Below are 19,687 nucleotides of genomic sequence, written 5' to 3'. Positions count from 1 at the left end.
ATAGTTTTTGTAAAATTGTAAAAGTTTATCCTAGAGGCTAAATATTTATAACAATATTCTACATAAACCAATTTACTTAGGATGATTCTGCGGGTACCTATCGAAAGAGGGAGAGCGGGTTTATCAAATCAATTTGTTAGAAGTAAAAAAAATATTTTTTCTACTAGCATGCGGAAAATCACATTTTCCGCACCAAAAAAAAAGTGAGTAAAATCCATTTTTTTACAACCACTACTCAAAAAGAGCTTTTTCTACGCCCCATTTTTAAAGTTCCTAATATTACACCGGTGTTCGAGCCATTTAGATATTTAATTAATTGTTGTCTGGTTTAAAGCACCACCCTGTATTCAAAAATCGTTATAATATTAGGCGTTTCAAAAACCCTGAATAGACACATTCTTCTGCTCAGACATATACGTTTTGTTTTGATAATATTTATCTACTTCGAAGAAATCACGTCATGCTAAGTTTGCAGATCTTTGACACATATATGTTCGTAACAAGAATTTCAGAATGAGAGCGTCGTAAATAGTTTTCAGTGTTGAAATGTGAATTGATAAGTCAAGATACGGGCGATCGAGATTTTCCGAGCCGCGTAATAAAAAACACATTTTAGCATTCAAAGAACGTTTCCGGAAAATCGGGAACCTTTTTAAGATATCGTGTAGTGGTAATAATAGGTTCGACAAGAAATACTGTAATGCACGTTTGACACTCCGGATTATGGTATTTACTAACATTTTAATTATACGCGGTGTGTTAGAACTTATCCATTTTAGAGATATACGGTTAATTTTTCGTCATTCAATAATTTTGCAAGCTGTTATCTTAAAGCTGATTATAGAAAGTAAAAGTACAAAGTCTTTTATTTAAACTCGAATCTCGGGGGTTTGTTTAGATTGGGTAAATCTTTAGAGGCCCCCACATTTTGTGGCGACCGTGTGGACAGGACGGCTTTAAGTTAAAGTTAATCGTGTGTGCATACGAGGTGTGACGAAAAAGCGTATCGAGGATCGTTGAACTCTATCACGTTTCGCTTCTAGTTTTTTCGGTAAGCGTGTGTGTTTAGTTTGCAGTGAAAATGGATATTAAGGAAAAGCATCGCAAAGTGCTTCGTACCACTTTCAGCAAAGCAGCAAAAGAGTTAGAGGACCTATTAAAAGACCAAAAAGGTGAGGTACGACAGATCAAAATATCCTTAGATCTATTACGACAGAAAATGCATGATCTAAGGAGAATAGATGAAGAAATTTATGATCTCCTGTTAAACGAGGATGCCAGTGAACAAGACCTGTTGAAGGAAATAGAAGACAGTGACAGCTACATCAGAAAGTTTGCGGACCTGAGTATACAGTTCGAGGAACGGGTTCAACCAAGGATAGCTGCGTCCGTGGAGGATGAGGTGGCCTCTGGGACAACTGGTAAGAGCACAGGGAGCCTACAAGGTAAGCGTAAATTCAAATTACCTATGCTAGAATTCAAGAAGTACGATGGGAACATTAAAAGCTGGTTGCCCTTTTGGTCACAATTTCAAAAAATACATCATGATTCAGACATAGACTTAAGCGATAAAGTCGAGTATTTAGTTCAAGCTACTGTACCGGGCAGTAGGGCAAGGCAACTAGTTGATAGTTTTCCCGCGACTGGAGATAATTACACTAAGATTATAGACTGTCTAATTTCGCGTTTTGGCCGCGACGATTTGCAGATCGAGGTATATGTTCGGGAATTGCTCAAATTGGTAATAAATAATACTTCGTCTGGCAATAAATTAGACATTTCTTTATTGTATGATAGGTTAGAGACTCAGTTAAGGGCTTTGGAGACACTAGGTATTAAATCGGATAAATACGCGGCTATGTTATTTCCTTTGGTCGAATCGTGTCTACCCGCGGATTTATTAAGGATATGGCAAAGATTTCCGGAAGATGTTGGGTCACAAACGTCTATTAATAGTGCCGGTATTTCCACCATAGAAAATCGACTCAAAAGCTTAATGCAATTCTTGAAAAATGAAGTCGACAATGAACAGCATGTTTCTTTAGCGATCGAAGGCTTTGGCGTATCAGGTACTAAGTCTGGGAATTCTAAACGTAATGGTCCGAAAAAGAGGATGCCTGAAGAGGAAGAACCCCAGTTTCCTTCGGCGATGGGTTTGGTGAATTCCCATAGTACAAATCATAGATGTGTATTTTGCGAAAATGCACACGAAAGCAGTCAATGCTTCAAGGCTCAGAAGTTGACTCACGACCAAAGAGTGAATATTTTGACAGAGAAAGGTGCTTGCTTCCGCTGTTTGAAAATTGGACACCAATCTCGAAGATGCCGTGGTCAATTAAGTTGCTTACTTTGTCATAAACCACATGTGCCCCTAATGTGCAGAGAATTTTCGATGGGCAAGGCAAAAAAGGAAGAGGAAAATAAGATAGAGAATGATGGTCAAGCTGTGCCGAAAATAAATCAGTCCTTGGCCAATAGTGCTACTACTAATGTTTTTTTGCAATCTTTGCGCGTCAAAATGAACCACTTAGGCAAGACGCGAGTTGTACGCGCCTTAATAGATACCGGATCTCAAAAGACGTATATTCTGAGGTCCACTGCTAGATTATTAGAGTATCCATGTAAACGACAGATTAACCTTGTACATGGATTATTTGGAGGTAGCGAACTAGCACAAAAACATGATTGTTATGACGTTAACTTGAGTTATAATAACTACAGTTGCACATTTGAAGCACTAGATCAGCCCGTAATTTGTAGCGATATTTCTTCCGTATTTAATGGTCCCTGGATGGAAGAACTGAAGAAGCTGAATATAGAGATAACAGATTCCGGTGATACATCTCCTATAGAGGTTTTAATAGGTGCAGATATTGCAGGAAAACTCTATACCGGAAGAAGACATATTTTAGGATGTGGACTGGTAGCTGTAGAAACCTTATTGGGCTGGACTTTGATGGGAAAGATACCTTTAGATCAACAGGACAATCGCACCGCGACAACGGTTTCACTTTTTATTAGCAACGCGTCGATTAGTCAACTGTGGGAGTTAGATGCTTTGGGTATCAATGATCCGGCTGAAAGGAAGACAAGGGAAGAAACAGCGCTAGCAGCAAAGCAACTTTTCTTTGAGACTGTTGCAACAGATTCCACAGGACGATATGAAACCAGACTGCCATGGTTAGAAGGACATCCGGCATTACCAAGTAACTACCAGATGGCTAAGAAACGGCTGGATACCACGTTGAAGAAGATAAACAAAGATGGATATCTTGAAGCCTACGGCCAAATATTTAAAGAATGGCTGGATGAAAATATAATTGAGGAAGTGTTCGAGGACCAGCCGAACCGAGGTCATTATTTACCCCACAGGCCGGTAATTAAGCCTAATAGCGCGTCCACAAAAATCAGACCAGTTTTTGACGCTTCAGCGAAAGAAAAAGACAAACCTTCTTTAAACCAGTGCCTTGAAAAGGGGGTTAACTTGATTGAATTAATTCCTGCTATTTTATTAAGATTCAGACGACAAGAAATCGGTGTAATCTCAGATATTCGCAAAGCCTTTTTACAGATTGGGATACACAAAGCTGACAGAGATTTTCTTCGTTTTCTTTGGATAGATGATGCAGGGAAAGAAAAGGTGTACCGCCACTGTCGTGTGGTATTCGGGATTAGCAGTAGTCCGTTTTTATTAGGAGCTTCACTAGAACATCATTTTTCCTTGATGTTAACAAGATGTGCGTCAAAACTGCTGAATGTTTCGGAAGACACTATTTTAAAATTGTCGCATAGTTTTTACGTTGACAATTGCGTTACTAGTGTTGCTAATGAACAGGAGCTGCGAATTTTTGTAGAAGAGTCGAATATAATAATGGCTGAAGGCAAGTTTGATCTCAGAGGGTGGGAGTATACAGGCCAACCCCCCGATGACACTATTGATGCCTCGACCCAAGTCTTGGGAATAAAATGGAACAAGATAGATGACACCTTGTGTCTACGACAAGAGGATGAAGATACAGATCTACCTCTTGAAAAACCTACAACTAAAAGAGTCATAGTCTCACAAGCGCAGCGCGTGTTTGAACAGTTGCTAGAGTCCAAATGGTGGGAGGGTCCGCAATGGCTTTATGAAGATCCATCATTTTGGCCCCGAGACAATCACAGCTGTGATGAGGAAGAGATTAACAAGGAGAAAAAGAAAAAGCTAGTTACGGTCCTTGTTAACCGTGAGAAAGATGGTATGACCTTAGCTGATTGGCATCTTAATTACTTTTCTCAGTATCTGAAGACATTGCGCATGTGCGCATGGATTTGTCGATTTACCAATAATGCTAGAAATAAGGACGACAAACAAAAGGGAGAGTTAACCCTTGAGGAGCTTGATAAAGCTGAAACATTGGTACTAAACCTAGTACAAAAAGAGACGTTTTCGGACGAAAACGATAAAAAATTGTGTGGAATGGGAGCCTTCAAAGACAAGAGTGGTTTGATTCGATTGAAGTCTCGCATCAGTAATAGAAACGACGATGAATATTTTCGTTTTCCAGTAGTTTTGCCAGCCAAGCATTTTATAGTGAATAGCCTACTATTTCGCGAACATGTCAAGTCGTGTCATGTCGGAACACAAGGACTGATGGCTATCGTGCGCGAACGATATTGGATTTTAGGTGGTCGTCGCGCTATAGAATCCGCGATTTCCAAGTGCGTCGTCTGCAAAAGACATAATACCGGGTCGTTTGGGGTGAGTGCGACACTGTTGATAATAGATCGTGTCCGGGACGCGATAGCATTCGAGACGACGGGTGTAGACTTTACCAAATACTTTATTGCCAGACGAGGTCGGTCGAAGACTATAGCCAGTGACAATGGGACTAACTTTGTCGGTACCGAGAACGCGTTTCGTCGAGGGGGCTTTGAGAAAATTGCTATAGATACAGGACAGTTTCTCAGACCCATTCAGCGTTTCTACCCATTGGATGCCCAACAGATTGGGTTCAGATGCCAGGTGACGACATCAGTGTGGAGTCGAGCAACAGCCAGGGACCGCCTTCAGAGAATGTGTGCGAAAGTGCGGGAGTTGCTATGGCCGCGAGTGTCGCGGAGCCGGGAGTGTCTAAGAGCAGAGTACCCGAAGCGAAAATAAGTGTAACGCGGAGTGGGCGTGAAGTCAAGACCCCGCTGCGGTATACGAGGTAGACTCGGTTTTTATTTTTGTATTTTATGTTATGCTACTGTTGTTTGATGATCATGGTATTTTGATGTCTCTGTTAATTTTGTGAGCCATGTTCATTTTGTGTAACAAAAGAGAATGTCTCAGGTGGGAGAATGTTCGAGCCATTTAGATATTTAATTAATTGTTGTCTGGTTTAAAGCACCACCCTGTATTCAAAAATCGTTATAATATTAGGCGTTTCAAAAACCCTGAATAGACACATTCTTCTGCTCAGACATATACGTTTTGTTTTGATAATATTTATCTACTTCGAAGAAATCACGTCATGCTAAGTTTGCAGATCTTTGACACATATATGTTCGTAACAAGAATTTCAGAATGAGAGCGTCGTAAATAGTTTTCAGTGTTGAAATGTGAATTGATAAGTCAAGATACGGGCGATCGAGATTTTCCGAGCCGCGTAATAAAAAACACATTTTAGCATTCAAAGAACGTTTCCGGAAAATCGGGAACCTTTTTAAGATATCGTGTAGTGGTAATAATAGGTTCGACAAGAAATACTGTAATGCACGTTTGACACTCCGGATTATGGTATTTACTAACATTTTAATTATACGCGGTGTGTTAGAACTTATCCATTTTAGAGATATACGGTTAATTTTTCGTCATTCAATAATTTTGCAAGCTGTTATCTTAAAGCTGATTATAGAAAGTAAAAGTACAAAGTCTTTTATTTAAACTCGAATCTCGGGGGTTTGTTTAGATTGGGTAAATCTTTAGAGGCCCCCACAACCGGTTTGTTGCACTTAAAACGGCTGTTTATAGTTAGAGTGACAAAATGTAAAAAGGCATTAAAAAAAATGCCACAGCGTTAACTTTATTTCACGGTTTCCATATGCGAACACAATTATTGATTAGTCCAGTTAGTCCACACCGTACCGAAAATAAATTGTCAAGTCACCTTTGACTTTGACAGCATATGAACTACACATGTTTTTACGTGTGTAAGTGACTTACAAAATAATAATAATTGTAAAATTCAATAACTTTTATAATAAATGTAATCAATTTAGTTTTCAGGGATTTTCCATTATTTTAAAGGGTCCTTACTTTTTATTATTTCACTACATGTACAATCCATAAATTGGATTATAAAATGTAGATTCTTATATAAAATCTTTTCAATTTTCACCTATTAATATTTGTAAACAATTGAAAAATGATTTATTAAAAAACAAATGTTAACTTGATTTCTACTGGTCATATAAAACTATTTTTTTCTTTTTTAATGTGTATTTTTTATTATATATTTATCTTAATAATATACTTTATTTAATAAAATTTACAGAATTCTTAAGAAATAATTGTAAAATTCAATAATTAAAAAAAATGTAATCAATTGATTTTTCCATGATTTTCCATCATTTTAAAGGGTCACAACTTTTTATTATTTCACTGCATAGGCAGTTCATAAACTGGATCATAAAACGTAGATTCTCATATACAATCTGTTCAATTTTCAGCTCTTAGTTTTTATGAACAACGGAAATATGATTTATTAAATAATAAATGCTAACTTGATTTCTGTTTGTCATATAAAATTATTTTTTCTTTTTTTATATACATTTTTTCATCAGCTTTTCATTGAGCCTACATGCAATCACGGAACATAAAAAATATCTAAGTTATTCTAAGTAATTGTTTATAAGCTAAAAATCAGGTCTTCTTCAAACAGTTTTTTTAATAACAATTTCAATAAAATGTTAAAAAAATTTTAATACGTCTTAAAATTAAAGTCTCAAATAATCGACTGCGATCTGCTAAATATCTCACAGAGTCACTGTAGGGCAAGAACAGTTGTATAAACAATTGCTCTCTGGGATAAACAAACTGAATAACTTATAAACTATTTGGTCGATCTGGTTGAAATTTAGCACACTTAAATAACTCAATAATTGACATAATTTAAAGCCATTAAATTTTACGTCATTGTGCAAAAAATAAAGTTATTAATATTTATAATTTACTGCAAAAAATGAGGGCTTACCACCAAATTAAATAACTTTTTAAGATCTACATTTATTTGAAACATTTTTTCTCTAAAATGTACAAGAAACGTTTTATAGTCAAAAAACTGCTTTTTTCATTCTTTACAATTGTTAAAAAAAAAGCAAAATCAGCTGTACGTCTTCACAGAATTATCATCAGTTATCCCTCATCTACCGTTTAAAACTTTGAAAACCCTTTAGAACATTTTTACGTGAAATCGATGATTTTTTTCCCTATTAACTGGGGTAAATACCAGATACTTAGATATTACCTGTATATTTTCAAACAAGAATAGGTTAAAATAATATCTTACAATAAAACTAATTACTTATCATTGTCATTTATTTTCTTATTGAGACCGCTCAATCGGGGACCGCGCTTATGGGGACCGCTGAATAGGGGTGAAACCTACAGGGACATACTGTATGTATACAGTATATGTATACACTATGTCCCTGTAAGTTGTATCCATATGGAAAACTTTTTTATTATTAATTTTACGAAAAAAAGTTATTCTTTATAAAAAGCTCTGCATGGTCCAAAACCTAAGATTCAACGATCAGATATCAAATTTTATGAATGTTATACGAGGTAGGTATGTCAAAAAGTTTAAATTTCACTTAAGAGTAAAGTAGCTTTATTTTTCACAATATTGAAAATTGCTATTATGAAAAGTTGTTTGGAATTAAAAACTATATTCTAATATATTACATCCTTTTGATTGAAAAAAAAAAATTTTTTAAACATGGATAACTAACATTATTTTCAGTACCTATTTCAATTCTGATAACTCTTTTATTATTAATTTTACGAAAAAAAGTGATTCTTAATAAAAAGTTTTGGATGGTCTAAAACCTAAAATACAACCATCTTATATCAAATTTTATCAATTTTATACGAGGTATGTCAAAAAAGATAAATTTAGATCAAAAGTAAAATATCTTTATAGTTCAGAATATTTCAATTATAAGGATGTAATTACATACTGAAACATAGTTTTTAATTCTAAATAACTTTTACGTAACCTTAAAATAAACGTATTTTACTCTTGAGCGAAATTCATATTTTTTGACATACCTCGTATAAAATTGATAAAATTTGACGTAAGATGGTTGTATTTCAGGTTTTAGACCATCCAGAACTTTTTATTAAGAAACACTTTTTTTCGTAAAATGAATAATAAAAGAGTTATCTGAATTGAAATAACTGAAAATAATGTTAGTAATCCATAATTTTTCAAAAAAACATTTTTTCAATTAGAAGGATGTAATTGCCTACTAGAGTATAGTTTTTAATTCCAAACAACTTTTCATAATAGCAATTTTCAATATTGTGAAAAATAAAGCTACTTTACTCTTGAGTGAAATTCAAACTTTTTGACATACCTCGTATAATATTCAAAAAATTTGATATTTGATGGTTAAATCATAGGTTTTGGACCATGCAGAGATTTTTATGAGGAATCACTTTTTTTCGTAAAATTAATAATAAAAATTTTTTCCATATGGATAAAACTTACGCAGGGACATACTGTATATCTTCGATTATAATTCACTACAATGTGTTTTCCAAATTTTTTACCAGGAAACATTTTCTTTGATCTGATAAAATACTTTTATAACTTGAAAAACTCCTTTCAACATCAACAGAAGTAATTGAAGCGTATTTAAAATAACTTGTTAAAGCCGAAAATTCTGCACCAAAATCAATTTCAAAATTTCCATTAAAAATTTCGCATATGTCCTCCAAAGTTTTAAAGCCGTTTAAAGACGGGATCTGATCTAAAGCATGCATATTTCAATGTCCGTTAGAAAATCGTAAAACTATGGTTAAAGGTGTAAATTCTCTTAACAATAGGGGATTTAAAAGAATCACCAGAATTATAGGTACCTACTAAATTGGGATACAAATTGTACTAAATACAGGGTGGTTCATCTTATTCGCCTCGGTATCTGTACGAAAAACCACTTCATATTTTAAAAAAATTTCTTCACAGAAATATACAGGGCCATCAATACTACAATCTAAAAATAATGTGAATTATACAGGGTGCTCAAAAAAGAGAGGTGTATCAAAGTATATTTTTTCTTATGGAATGCCTTATATCTGATGACATTATTGAATTGACCTTAAAAAATAAGCTATACTTTCATAAGGGTTCCCTATACCTAAATACAGGGTGTTTTGATTTATTTCGATTTTTATAAAAATGTAAGGTTTTAGAAAAAAATAAATATCTACGAATCTAAGAATCAGTAACAAATTCTTTCTTGGATCCTATTAATAGACTATTTAGCATACTTAAACAGATCCTTATTGCAACAAAATTTCTTACAGGGTGGTCAAAATATGAGATTGTTCTATTAACAAATTCAAGCTGTAATAAGTTACTTATTTTAAATGGAACACCCTGTATGTTACTAGTCTATCGCGTAGAAAATTTACTTAGCTTTCAATTTGTATTAGGGTTTCCTACACCTATCTTTTTACAGGGTGGTCAAAATATTAGATTTTTCTATTAACAAATTCAAGCTGTAATAACTTACTTATTTTAAATGAAATACCCTATATCTTACTAGTCTATCGCGTAGAAAATGTACTTACCTTTCAATTCTTATTAGGGTTTCCTATACCTATCTCCCTTCATTTTTTAAATATTTGAAGATTTCCTAATTTGTAAGCTTTAAAAATTAGAATTAAGTACCTATGTCGTGGTTATGTACAACACATTACCAGCACCGGCAATATACTTAGACAAGATACTGTCATTAATAAAATTTTCATTGTTATCGTGTAATCACACAGAGTGTTGTATTATTTTAATTGATTTTGGCCTACATGTGACATTGAATAATATGTTTATATTAAACTGCATACCCTATATTAGATGCCGATGCCGTATTCTGGAAGATATTTAAATTATATTTCATTCCGTATAAGTATTTTCTATATCTTAACCCAACGGGTATTAAGTAAATTTAAGAACACCACTTTTTGTTTGAATCTTTGAATCGCAATTACAAACAATTAAATGCAATGGCTACTTTGACGAAAACGAGCCTATTGTACAAAAATATGTAAAATGGTTATTTACAAAATAACATGAGAATTTATATTTACAAATAACATGTATATTGAGAATGTTTACATGGAATTGAAGAGATTTTAAATATCTTCCTTTATAAAGAATAGAATATCGAGTACCTATGTCATTTAAAATAAGAACACTGTAGTAAATTTCATTCCATACTAAAACAGAATTTGTCTCTTACAATTAAATCAGAATAAACCCAAATTAAACTAAATACAAGTTTATGCTCCAAGTAAATACTACAAGTTTATGCTCCGACTGCGGACAAATCAGAGAGCGATATCGAAACTTTCTACGAAGACCTAGACAATATTTTAAAATCCATTAAAACACAGGATGTTACAATTATAATGGGAGATTTTAACGCAAAGGTTGGAGACGAAAAAGTAGAAGAATGTACAGGAGGATATGGTCTGGGCAACAGAAACGAAAGAGGTGACAGGCTTATCGAATTTTGCCAAAACAATAATTTTGTCATAACTAATACATTGTTTAAAATGACAAAGAGAAGACTATATACCTGGAAGTCATCAGCAGATCAAGAAGGGAGAATTATAAGAAACCAAATATATTATGTATTGATTAGACAAAGATACAAGAACGCAATTATATCTTCAAAAACCTATCCAGGTGCCGACATAGGATCAGATCACAACCCAGTAGTGACCAAAATTAGGCTAAAAATGAAAATAATAAAACGCAGAACAACAGATGTAAAAAATCGATACAAGTAAACTAAGAAACCCACTCATAAAACAACGCCTGACAAATGAAATTAATAACCGTTTAATGAATGTTAAAGAACAAATCCAGCAAAATACTGAAACAGAGACAAAATGGTTATTAATAAAGACAGAAATAGATAAATGTCAAAAAGAAATTCTTACACCAACCATATACAAAAAGAAACAATGGATGACGGAGGAAATCTTAGATTTAATGGAAGAAAGACGTCAGCATAAAAACAAAGATAATCAGATGTACAAAAATGTGGATAAACAAATAAAATCCAAAATTAAGCAGGCTAAAGAACAATGGTTAAAAGAACAATGCGCAGAAATAAAAGAACACCAGAAAAGGCAAGATAATTTTAACACACATAAAAAAATTAAGGAATTAACTCAGAACAACAGAAAAAGAAAACCGGGAATACTAAAAGATACAGATGGGAAACTTGTGTTGAGTACTAACGAAAAATTAAAGAGATGGACAGAATACATAAATGAATTGTTCAAAGACAATAGAACAGAGCAGATGGAAGTCGAAGTAGAAGATGATACCGTTTTGAAGATATTAAAAGAAGAAATTAAATCGGCATTAAAAAACAGCAAAAATGGTAAAGCAGTAGGTCCAGACCAAATCCCAGTAGAAAGCTTAAAATGCATAAATGATCAAACCTTAGACATTATCGTAGACTTGTTTAACACAGTGTACAAAACAGGAAACATACCAAAACAATGGTTACTCTCAACCTTTCGTTCTATCCCTAAAAATACAAACGCCAAAGATTGCAGTGAATACAGAACAATATAATTAATAAGTCACATTCTCAAATTATTCTTGAAAATAATACATGGTCGTAAAATAAAAAACTAGAAGAAGGAATAGATGATAGTCAGTTTGGGTTCAGAAACGGACTAGGAACCAGAGAGGCGTTATTTGCTTTTAATGTGTTAGCTCAAAGATGCATGGACATGAATGTGGATGTGCATGTTTGTTACTTTGATTTTGAGAAAGCTTTTGACAAAGTACCTAAGACATGAAAAATTAGTCCAAATTCTAAAGACAAAAAACATAGACAAAAGGGACTTACGAATAATAACAAACCTTTACTGGAATCAAAGAGCACAAATTGTAATAGATAACGAACCCAGTCCAGAAATTGAAATCAGGAGAGGAGTTCGGCAGGGATGTGTTATGTCTCCATTACTCTCTAATGCATATAGTGAAGCCATTTTTGAAGAAGCATTGCTATCTCAAAGTGAAGGAATAATAATTAACGGAAGATCTATTAACAACATAAGATATGCAGATGACACCGTGATTATGGCAAGCTCTGCTGAACAACTCCAACTAATACTAAACAAAACAAACAATTTCTGTGAAGAATATGGACTAAAAATGAATATAAAAAAGACCAAATACATGATAATAACTAAGAAAACAAACATACAAACAAGCATACATTTGGGAAATGTACCGATAGAAAGGGTTGATAAATACAAATACATAGGAACCTGGATTTCAGAGAAAAATGATCAAACAACAGAAATAAGGATCAGGATAGAAATAGCAAAGAAATGCGTTTGTAAAAATGAAAACAGTTCTCTGCAACAAAGACCTTAGCTTAGAACTGAGAGTAAGAGCTTTGAGATGCCACGTGTTCTCGATACTACAATATGGACTTGAAAGCTGGACATTAAAGCAAGAATACATAAATAAGCTACAGTCATTTGAAATGTGGTGTTACAGAAGGATGCTTAGAATAGCATGGACACAGAGGAAAACGAACACGGAAGTAGGTACTGCGAGAAATGGGCAAATAATGCGAAATAATAAACACAATAAAAATAAGAACGTTACAATATCTGGACACGTAATGACGGGACCGCGATATGAAATGCTAAGACTGATAATACAGGGAAAGATAAGAGGCGGAAGGAGTATAGGAAGAAGGAGAGTGTCATGGTTAAAGAATTTAAGGGACTGGTTTAGATGCAGTTCTCTAGAACTCTTTAGAGCAGCGGTGGATAGAGTAAGTAAAGGAGAGTGATGATGATATCCAACCTCCGATTAGGAGACGGCACTTGAAGAAGAAAAAGCCCAAAAATTTCGCCCGGCACACTCATTTGTTTAAAGGGCACATTTTTTAACAGGAATCCGCGAAGAAACCGGATCAGGGTAAATTTTTTTACACAACTGTACTATAGGGATTATAATAATAATTATACCTAATAATCTGTTTATTAGTTTTCATGTACAGCTGGTTCCAAAAAAAACTGATACGACTCTTGAAGCGTATTTTGTAGAAAATTGAGCAGTGTATTTTCTTCTTCTTCTTCTTTTTGTTTTTGGTCTCGCTGCAAGGCAATTACCAGCACGATTTATAGGCGATCTTGATGTAGTCTGGCTCTAAGCCATATCAAAATATCTGACTATGTTCTTGTAAAAAGCTTTTGATGAGCTGTGATATAATGAATATGAGTTTAATTATATTTAATTTATTATATTTTGAAGGATAAACTTGTTATTTACATACTGTCACTGTCACTTCCAAATCTTAAAATTTGTCAGATAACTTCAACCTCAAAAAATGGCTGTTTGTTTGTTTATTTTATTATTTGTCTGTCATAATAAATATAATATAATGTCAGACCAATCATACACTGCTCAAAATGATCAAATCTTACTAAGAGTCGTATCAGTTTTTTTAGGAACCAGCTGTACATCTGTATAATAATTTTACAATAATTTAATTATGTTATTTCACATAAAACCAGTGGCGTACTGATAGATCAGCGGGCCCTAGTTCCAGTTGGTATGCGGGCCTGCCCACCCAATAAAGACACACATTGTATATTAAAAGTTTTTAATAAACATTAAATATAAATCATCATAATATATCATAAAATATATCAAATATTTATAAAAGCTGAATCTAATATTTATAGTCCATTTACTCACGGATTCCAGAAAGGGACGTACAAAGACAATTAAGAGAAGTTGCAAAACAACAAAGAGCACAAGAAAAATTCGTAAAAGTCATGTAGAAAACGAAAATAAGAAAAGTAATGAAAAAACATCAGATATATGGAAAATAGCAACATGAAATGTCAGAGGAATAAGTGGTAAAGAAATCGGTTAGGCGAATGTATCCAGTAATCCGCAGTCATTTTTTTCAACCACACACACACACAAGTGGTAAAGAATTGGAATTAATAGAAAATCTTTGTAACACTGATTACAGCGCAGTAGCCATCACAGAGACAAAGAAGAAAGGCGCCGGTACTCAAATAATAGGAGATGGTAATATGCTAATTTTTGGAGGAGTAAAGGAAACGGAATGGGCTTGTGCAGGAGTAGCTTGTTTGATACCCAAAAACAAAATAAAAATGATAAGAAATTGGGAGTTTATTAATGAAAGATTGCTGAAAGTATCCATGAGCTGCAATAAAAATGAAGTGGTAACATTAATTATAGTATACGCACCAGGCGAAAATGATAATGTCGAAAATAAAAATAAATTTTGGGACCAACTGCAACAAGCAATTGAGGATTATGAGGGATCACTTATAATATTGGGCGATTTTAATTCCAGAGTGGGAAATGAAAACAAAAAATGGCAAGGAACTATTGAAAAACATGGAGAAACAACAATAAATACAAATGGGAGAAGATTATTAGAATTCTGCATTGATAACGACCTAATCATCACGAACACTTTCTTTGAACATGAAGAAATACATAAAATAACCAGAGAGGTTCCCCAACGAAATGAAAAATCAATAATAGACTATATCATAGTTTCGCGGGCAACAAGAACTAGAATCAAAGATGTTAGAGTAAAGAGAAGCTTCGAAATAAGTAGTGATCATTATTTATTAGAAGGAAAAATTAAAATAAGCAGAAACAAAGTTGATAAGACTCAGGAACCTACAAGAAACTACAGCGGAAGAATTAGGACATACAAACTAAGGAATATTGAAACCAGGAATAAGTATGTAAAAAAAACAGAAAAAGAGTTTGAACAGATTGATAAAAGTAAACATGTAAACAATGTGGAAGTTAAATGGACTAGATTTAAAGAAATACTCTTAACAACGGCAGAAAACGTTTGTGGATTTACAAGAAGAAACAACAAGAAAAAACAGACGAGCTGGTGGAATGCAGATATTAAAAAAGAAGTGAAAGAGAAGAAACGTTTATGGAAAATGTATATACAAAACAGAAATCAGTTGGTCTACGATAAATATAAAGACCAAAGAAACAAAGTTAAAACAATGGTTAAACAAGAAAAACAAAATGCATGGGCAGATTTTGGGAAAAGTATGGAAGAAAATAGAACCCATAATAATAAATTATTTCACCGAGTCCTAAAAAATATGAGAAAGGAACCACAAAGGAAGCTGCAGCAGGTTAAAGATCGGAATGGGAATATAATAACTGCAGAAGACCACATTATAGAAAGATGGAAAGAATATTTTATGGAACTTTTAAGCAAAGATAAGACAACAGCAGGCAGCAAAGTTAAACAATACAACCACAGAAGAACAAGATGTAATTGAGGACAATAAAATACAAATGAATGAAGTGGAAGATGCCTTAACCCAACTAAAAATAGGCAAAGTTGCAGGTATAGATGGATTAGATGCCGAGTTGTTGAAATATCTGGGAGAATTGGGCAAAAAGGAACTTTATGAACTGTTAAGCCTAACATGGAAAACTAAAAAAATACCGAGTGACTGGAACACGGCTATAATATTGCCTATACACAAAAAAGGAAATTCGAGAGAATGTGGAAATTACAGAGGCATATCGTTGCTCTGTTCAACATTAAAAGTCTACGAAATTATCCTAGAACGGAAGCTCCGGAATTTAGTCGAGCCTAGTTTAGCAGATATTCAAAGTGGGTTTAGGCCAGCACATAGCGTTCAGGACCATATTTTCACTCTACAGCAGATCACCGAAAAAGCCATACTAAAAGATGAAACGGTATATTTGGGATTCCTAGATATGAAAAAAGCTTTTGACATGGTGAGCAGAGAGGGAATATGGCAAAGCTTGACAAATAAGGAAGTGGATATGGAACTGATAACCACAATCAAGAGTTTGTATTGCAATACCATAAATCAGGTAAGACCAGGCAATATTATTTCCAGCAAATTTGAGAATAACGACGGAGTCAGACAAGGAGGCATATTGAGCCCCCTACTGTTTATCTGTGTAATAGACGAAGTAATTAAAAAGTGCTGGCCAAAAACAAAAAAATATACCATAGGATACAGAAACCTACAACAAATAAAAATCGAAGCCTGTGTATTTGCGGATGATATTCTTATTGTGGCAAGAACAGAAAGAGCTCTGGAGGAGAACATAAGAATCTGGGAGGAAGAATTAACAAATTAAAATCTAATAATTAACATGGAAAAAAACAAAAGTAATGGCAATATCGAAGAAAGATGTTAAGCTAAATATTGAAATCCAAGGCAAAACAATAGAACAGGTAGATACATTTAAATACCTTGGAATAATTTTAAATAAGAAGGGGACACAAGAAGACGAAATTGGAAATATGATAAAAGCAGCCACAAGAACATATCATTCGCTGTATAAAAACTTCCTAAATAAAAAAAAATAACAAGGAAAACCAAAATGATAATATTTAAAACAATTTACATACCTATCACTACATATGGAGCAGAGAATTGGGTATTGAACGACAAACAAGAAAAGAGATACCGATAAAAGACGTAGCGAAGATATTAGAAGAGAATTAAAAGTAAAATCATTAAAGGAAAAAATTCATGAAAAGAAATTAAAGTGGACTGGGCACTTATTCAGAATGAACGACTGCTGACATGTTAAAATGATATGGGAAGCGAGGCCGATAGGGAAAAACAGGAGAGGCCGACCAAGGAAAACGTGGAATACCAGTGTGATGTAAATATTGCAGGATAGAGGATAGGGACCGAAAAAAGTGGCATAAGTTCGCAGAGAATAACGAGTAAAGAAGACACCTCGACACATTACGGTATAAGAGGATAATCGATTATGTATGATGTACTCACGGATTCCAAGATGAGGGAATTTTACAATTTATAATTCACGTCCCATCTGCTCATCTTCCTTAGTCTCAGCCGGGGTTTGTCCTAGTTGGGTCAGAGAGAGCAGCATATGTGCCCCCTGATGAGAGACTAATAAATTTCGAAACCGGTAGAGGTGCTTGCTGCACTCTCTGATTGAACTGGAATAATGATGCGGCTGTAGTTTCGTGTTGCAACGAAATTGAAAATGGTTATTCATTTTTGATTTACATGTTTACTCCGATTGGAGTACGAAGGGAACCATTCTCGTTGGAACTTTACCGCGCTGAGCAGATGGGACGTGAATTATAAATTGTAAAATTCGCTCATCTTCCTTAGTCTCAGCATCCGTTATGGCTTGCAAATTGTAGAAGCCTCGGAGGTGTTACCAGAGAAGGTTCCCATTGTTTTCAGTCTGGAAGGATGTAGAATAACATTTTTGGATGTCGTTTTATGTGCTATTAGATTGAAAACTTAGTTTTTTGTTTTAAAAAAAGCTTTATTTTTGTTTTTTTTTAGCTTCTACCATCAATATTAAGTATTATGTAACACTAAAAATAAAGTTGGTCACTTTTTTGGTTAAAAAATCGTTAAAATCACCTCCTAATAAGCATCCCAAATGAAATTACATAATTGTTACCGCTCCACAAGTTACTTGACTTATGTATTGTTTATATGATCTGTAAGTTTTATCCGTTCAAAGTGCTCATTTTTGAAAAAAAAATTGGTTTTAACCCTTTCAGTCACAACTTTTTTTGAGCTATGGGAAAATTCTCATATTTGGTATATAAAATAAACTATTTTTGTTGATAATTTTAACATCATTTTTTTTTGATATGTCATATGTCACTTGGCATATGACATGTCCATGTTGATGGACATTATGACTTGAAGCAAAATAAAATAAACCTGAAGATTTTAGAAATTTATTTGAATATCATTAGAATGACGAAATAAACAATATTCTTTGTAAATAACGAATTAATCATTTTACATGAAATTTAAAAAAACAGTTACGACCGCTTACAAAACATAAGTGAACATTACATTTCACGCAAAATGTATGTGATTTTCCCTTACAGTTCTCCATTTTGCAACGTGTACTATCTTTTTTTTCATCTATTTTCGGAAAATGTCCATAGCTGTCGAACCGTAATTCAATATATGGCCTTGCTTCAGTTTTGGTTTTTTTATTATTTGTTGTACCAGTATTTTCTTGACCAGATGGTCTGCCTCTCTTTGGTAGAACCTTATGTAAAATGAGGTGTTGCCCAATACTCATTCTAAAGTCCCACAAATCCAGGATTTTATTGTGTTGTACGCCTAGCAGTTCAGCTTGTTTTCTATATTCCAACCACGAATTTACTATCGCCATATCTATAGCATGTGTTATCATACGTACAGTCCATTTTCTGGATCGTCTGTAGGATCTGTAAACGCTCAATAAAAAATCTAACTTATCAACACCACCCATGTTGGAATTGTAAAGCGATATGGCTTCCGGTCTAGATACATTTATATACTCTTTCGACGTCTTATCCCATCTCTGGCACAAATCCATTTTTCCCGCTGCAACAAAATTTGAAGCCACTAAAACTGGTTTATTGTCGAACCATTTTGTAATCACAATTCCATCTTCACTAACCGCTACATCAAAACTACCTCTACCATTTTTTTTTAGATCTTTATCAGATGTTAGTTCTGGTCCAAAAAATCGGTTTATTCTAATTGTTCCGACAGCCATAATAGATTTATTGTTCAACCATTGAAAGAGGTGATAAGAACTAAAGAAATTATCAAAGTACAAACCGTGATGAGTTTCTTCAATTCTCTCAACTAGCTGCATCACAGTTCCAGCTCCTTGTCCAAACTGTGCATAATTTTCTTTTATTTCCGTTTCAGCACCTTGATATATGATGAAATCGTAAATGGTACCAGATTGTCCAGCCAATATCCATAATTTGATCCCCCATTTTTTCGGTTTATTTGGGAGGTACTGCTTGACATTGATCTGTCCCTTGAATGGAACAATTTGCTCGTCAATGCACAAATTTGTTTCGGTTTGAAGTTCCCTACAACGATTTCTAATGGAATTATATATTTCTCGGACTTTCCACATGCGATCTGTTTCGTCACCTCTTGCTGTTACATCTACTAAGTGAATGGTATTGCACAACTTAGAGAAGCGATTGAATGTCATATTATCTTTTACAATTGAAATACCTGTAAGCTGGGACCAATACAGTCTTGCTCTTGGGAATTTTAGATTTCCCATAATAATGTGAATGCCTACAAATCGCTTTATTTCTTCTTTATCTGATGGAGAAAACCGAGCAATATTTTTTTGTACGGCATATAAGTTAGTCATTTCTGAAATCTTCTCAAACAGAGCATCAGGTATGTATTTCATAAAATATTCAATAGGAGCAGGTAATTCATCAACTTGTACTTCTTCTGGAACAAACCACTGTACTGGCCTGGTAAGATAGGTAATATTTTTTTTCCAACAAACATCTTTCTTATTTGTGAGTTTGAACTCTTTACAAAACTCTAGCAGTCTCTCCTTTGCAG

General features: G+C 34.0%; 1 protein-coding gene across 1 annotated transcript; it reads left to right on the top strand.

Moving 5' to 3' along the window:
• Window positions 1-1,081: 1,081 nt before the first annotated feature.
• LOC126893044 (uncharacterized) lies at window positions 1,082-17,654 on the top strand. The gene is made up of 2 exons (XM_050662984.1): window positions 1,082-4,104; window positions 17,636-17,654. Exons 1-2 carry the CDS (start codon window positions 1,082-1,084, stop codon window positions 17,652-17,654), a joined length of 3,042 nt encoding a protein of 1,013 aa, XP_050518941.1.
• The last annotated feature ends 2,033 nt before the right edge of the window (window positions 17,655-19,687 follow it).

This window comes from Diabrotica virgifera, chromosome 10 (genome assembly GCF_917563875.1).
Source record: "Diabrotica virgifera virgifera chromosome 10, PGI_DIABVI_V3a".
Taxonomy (NCBI): Eukaryota; Metazoa; Arthropoda; class Insecta; order Coleoptera; family Chrysomelidae; genus Diabrotica; species Diabrotica virgifera.
Note: the sequence above shows the minus strand (reverse complement) of the source record. Positions and strands in the feature narration are given on the sequence as shown.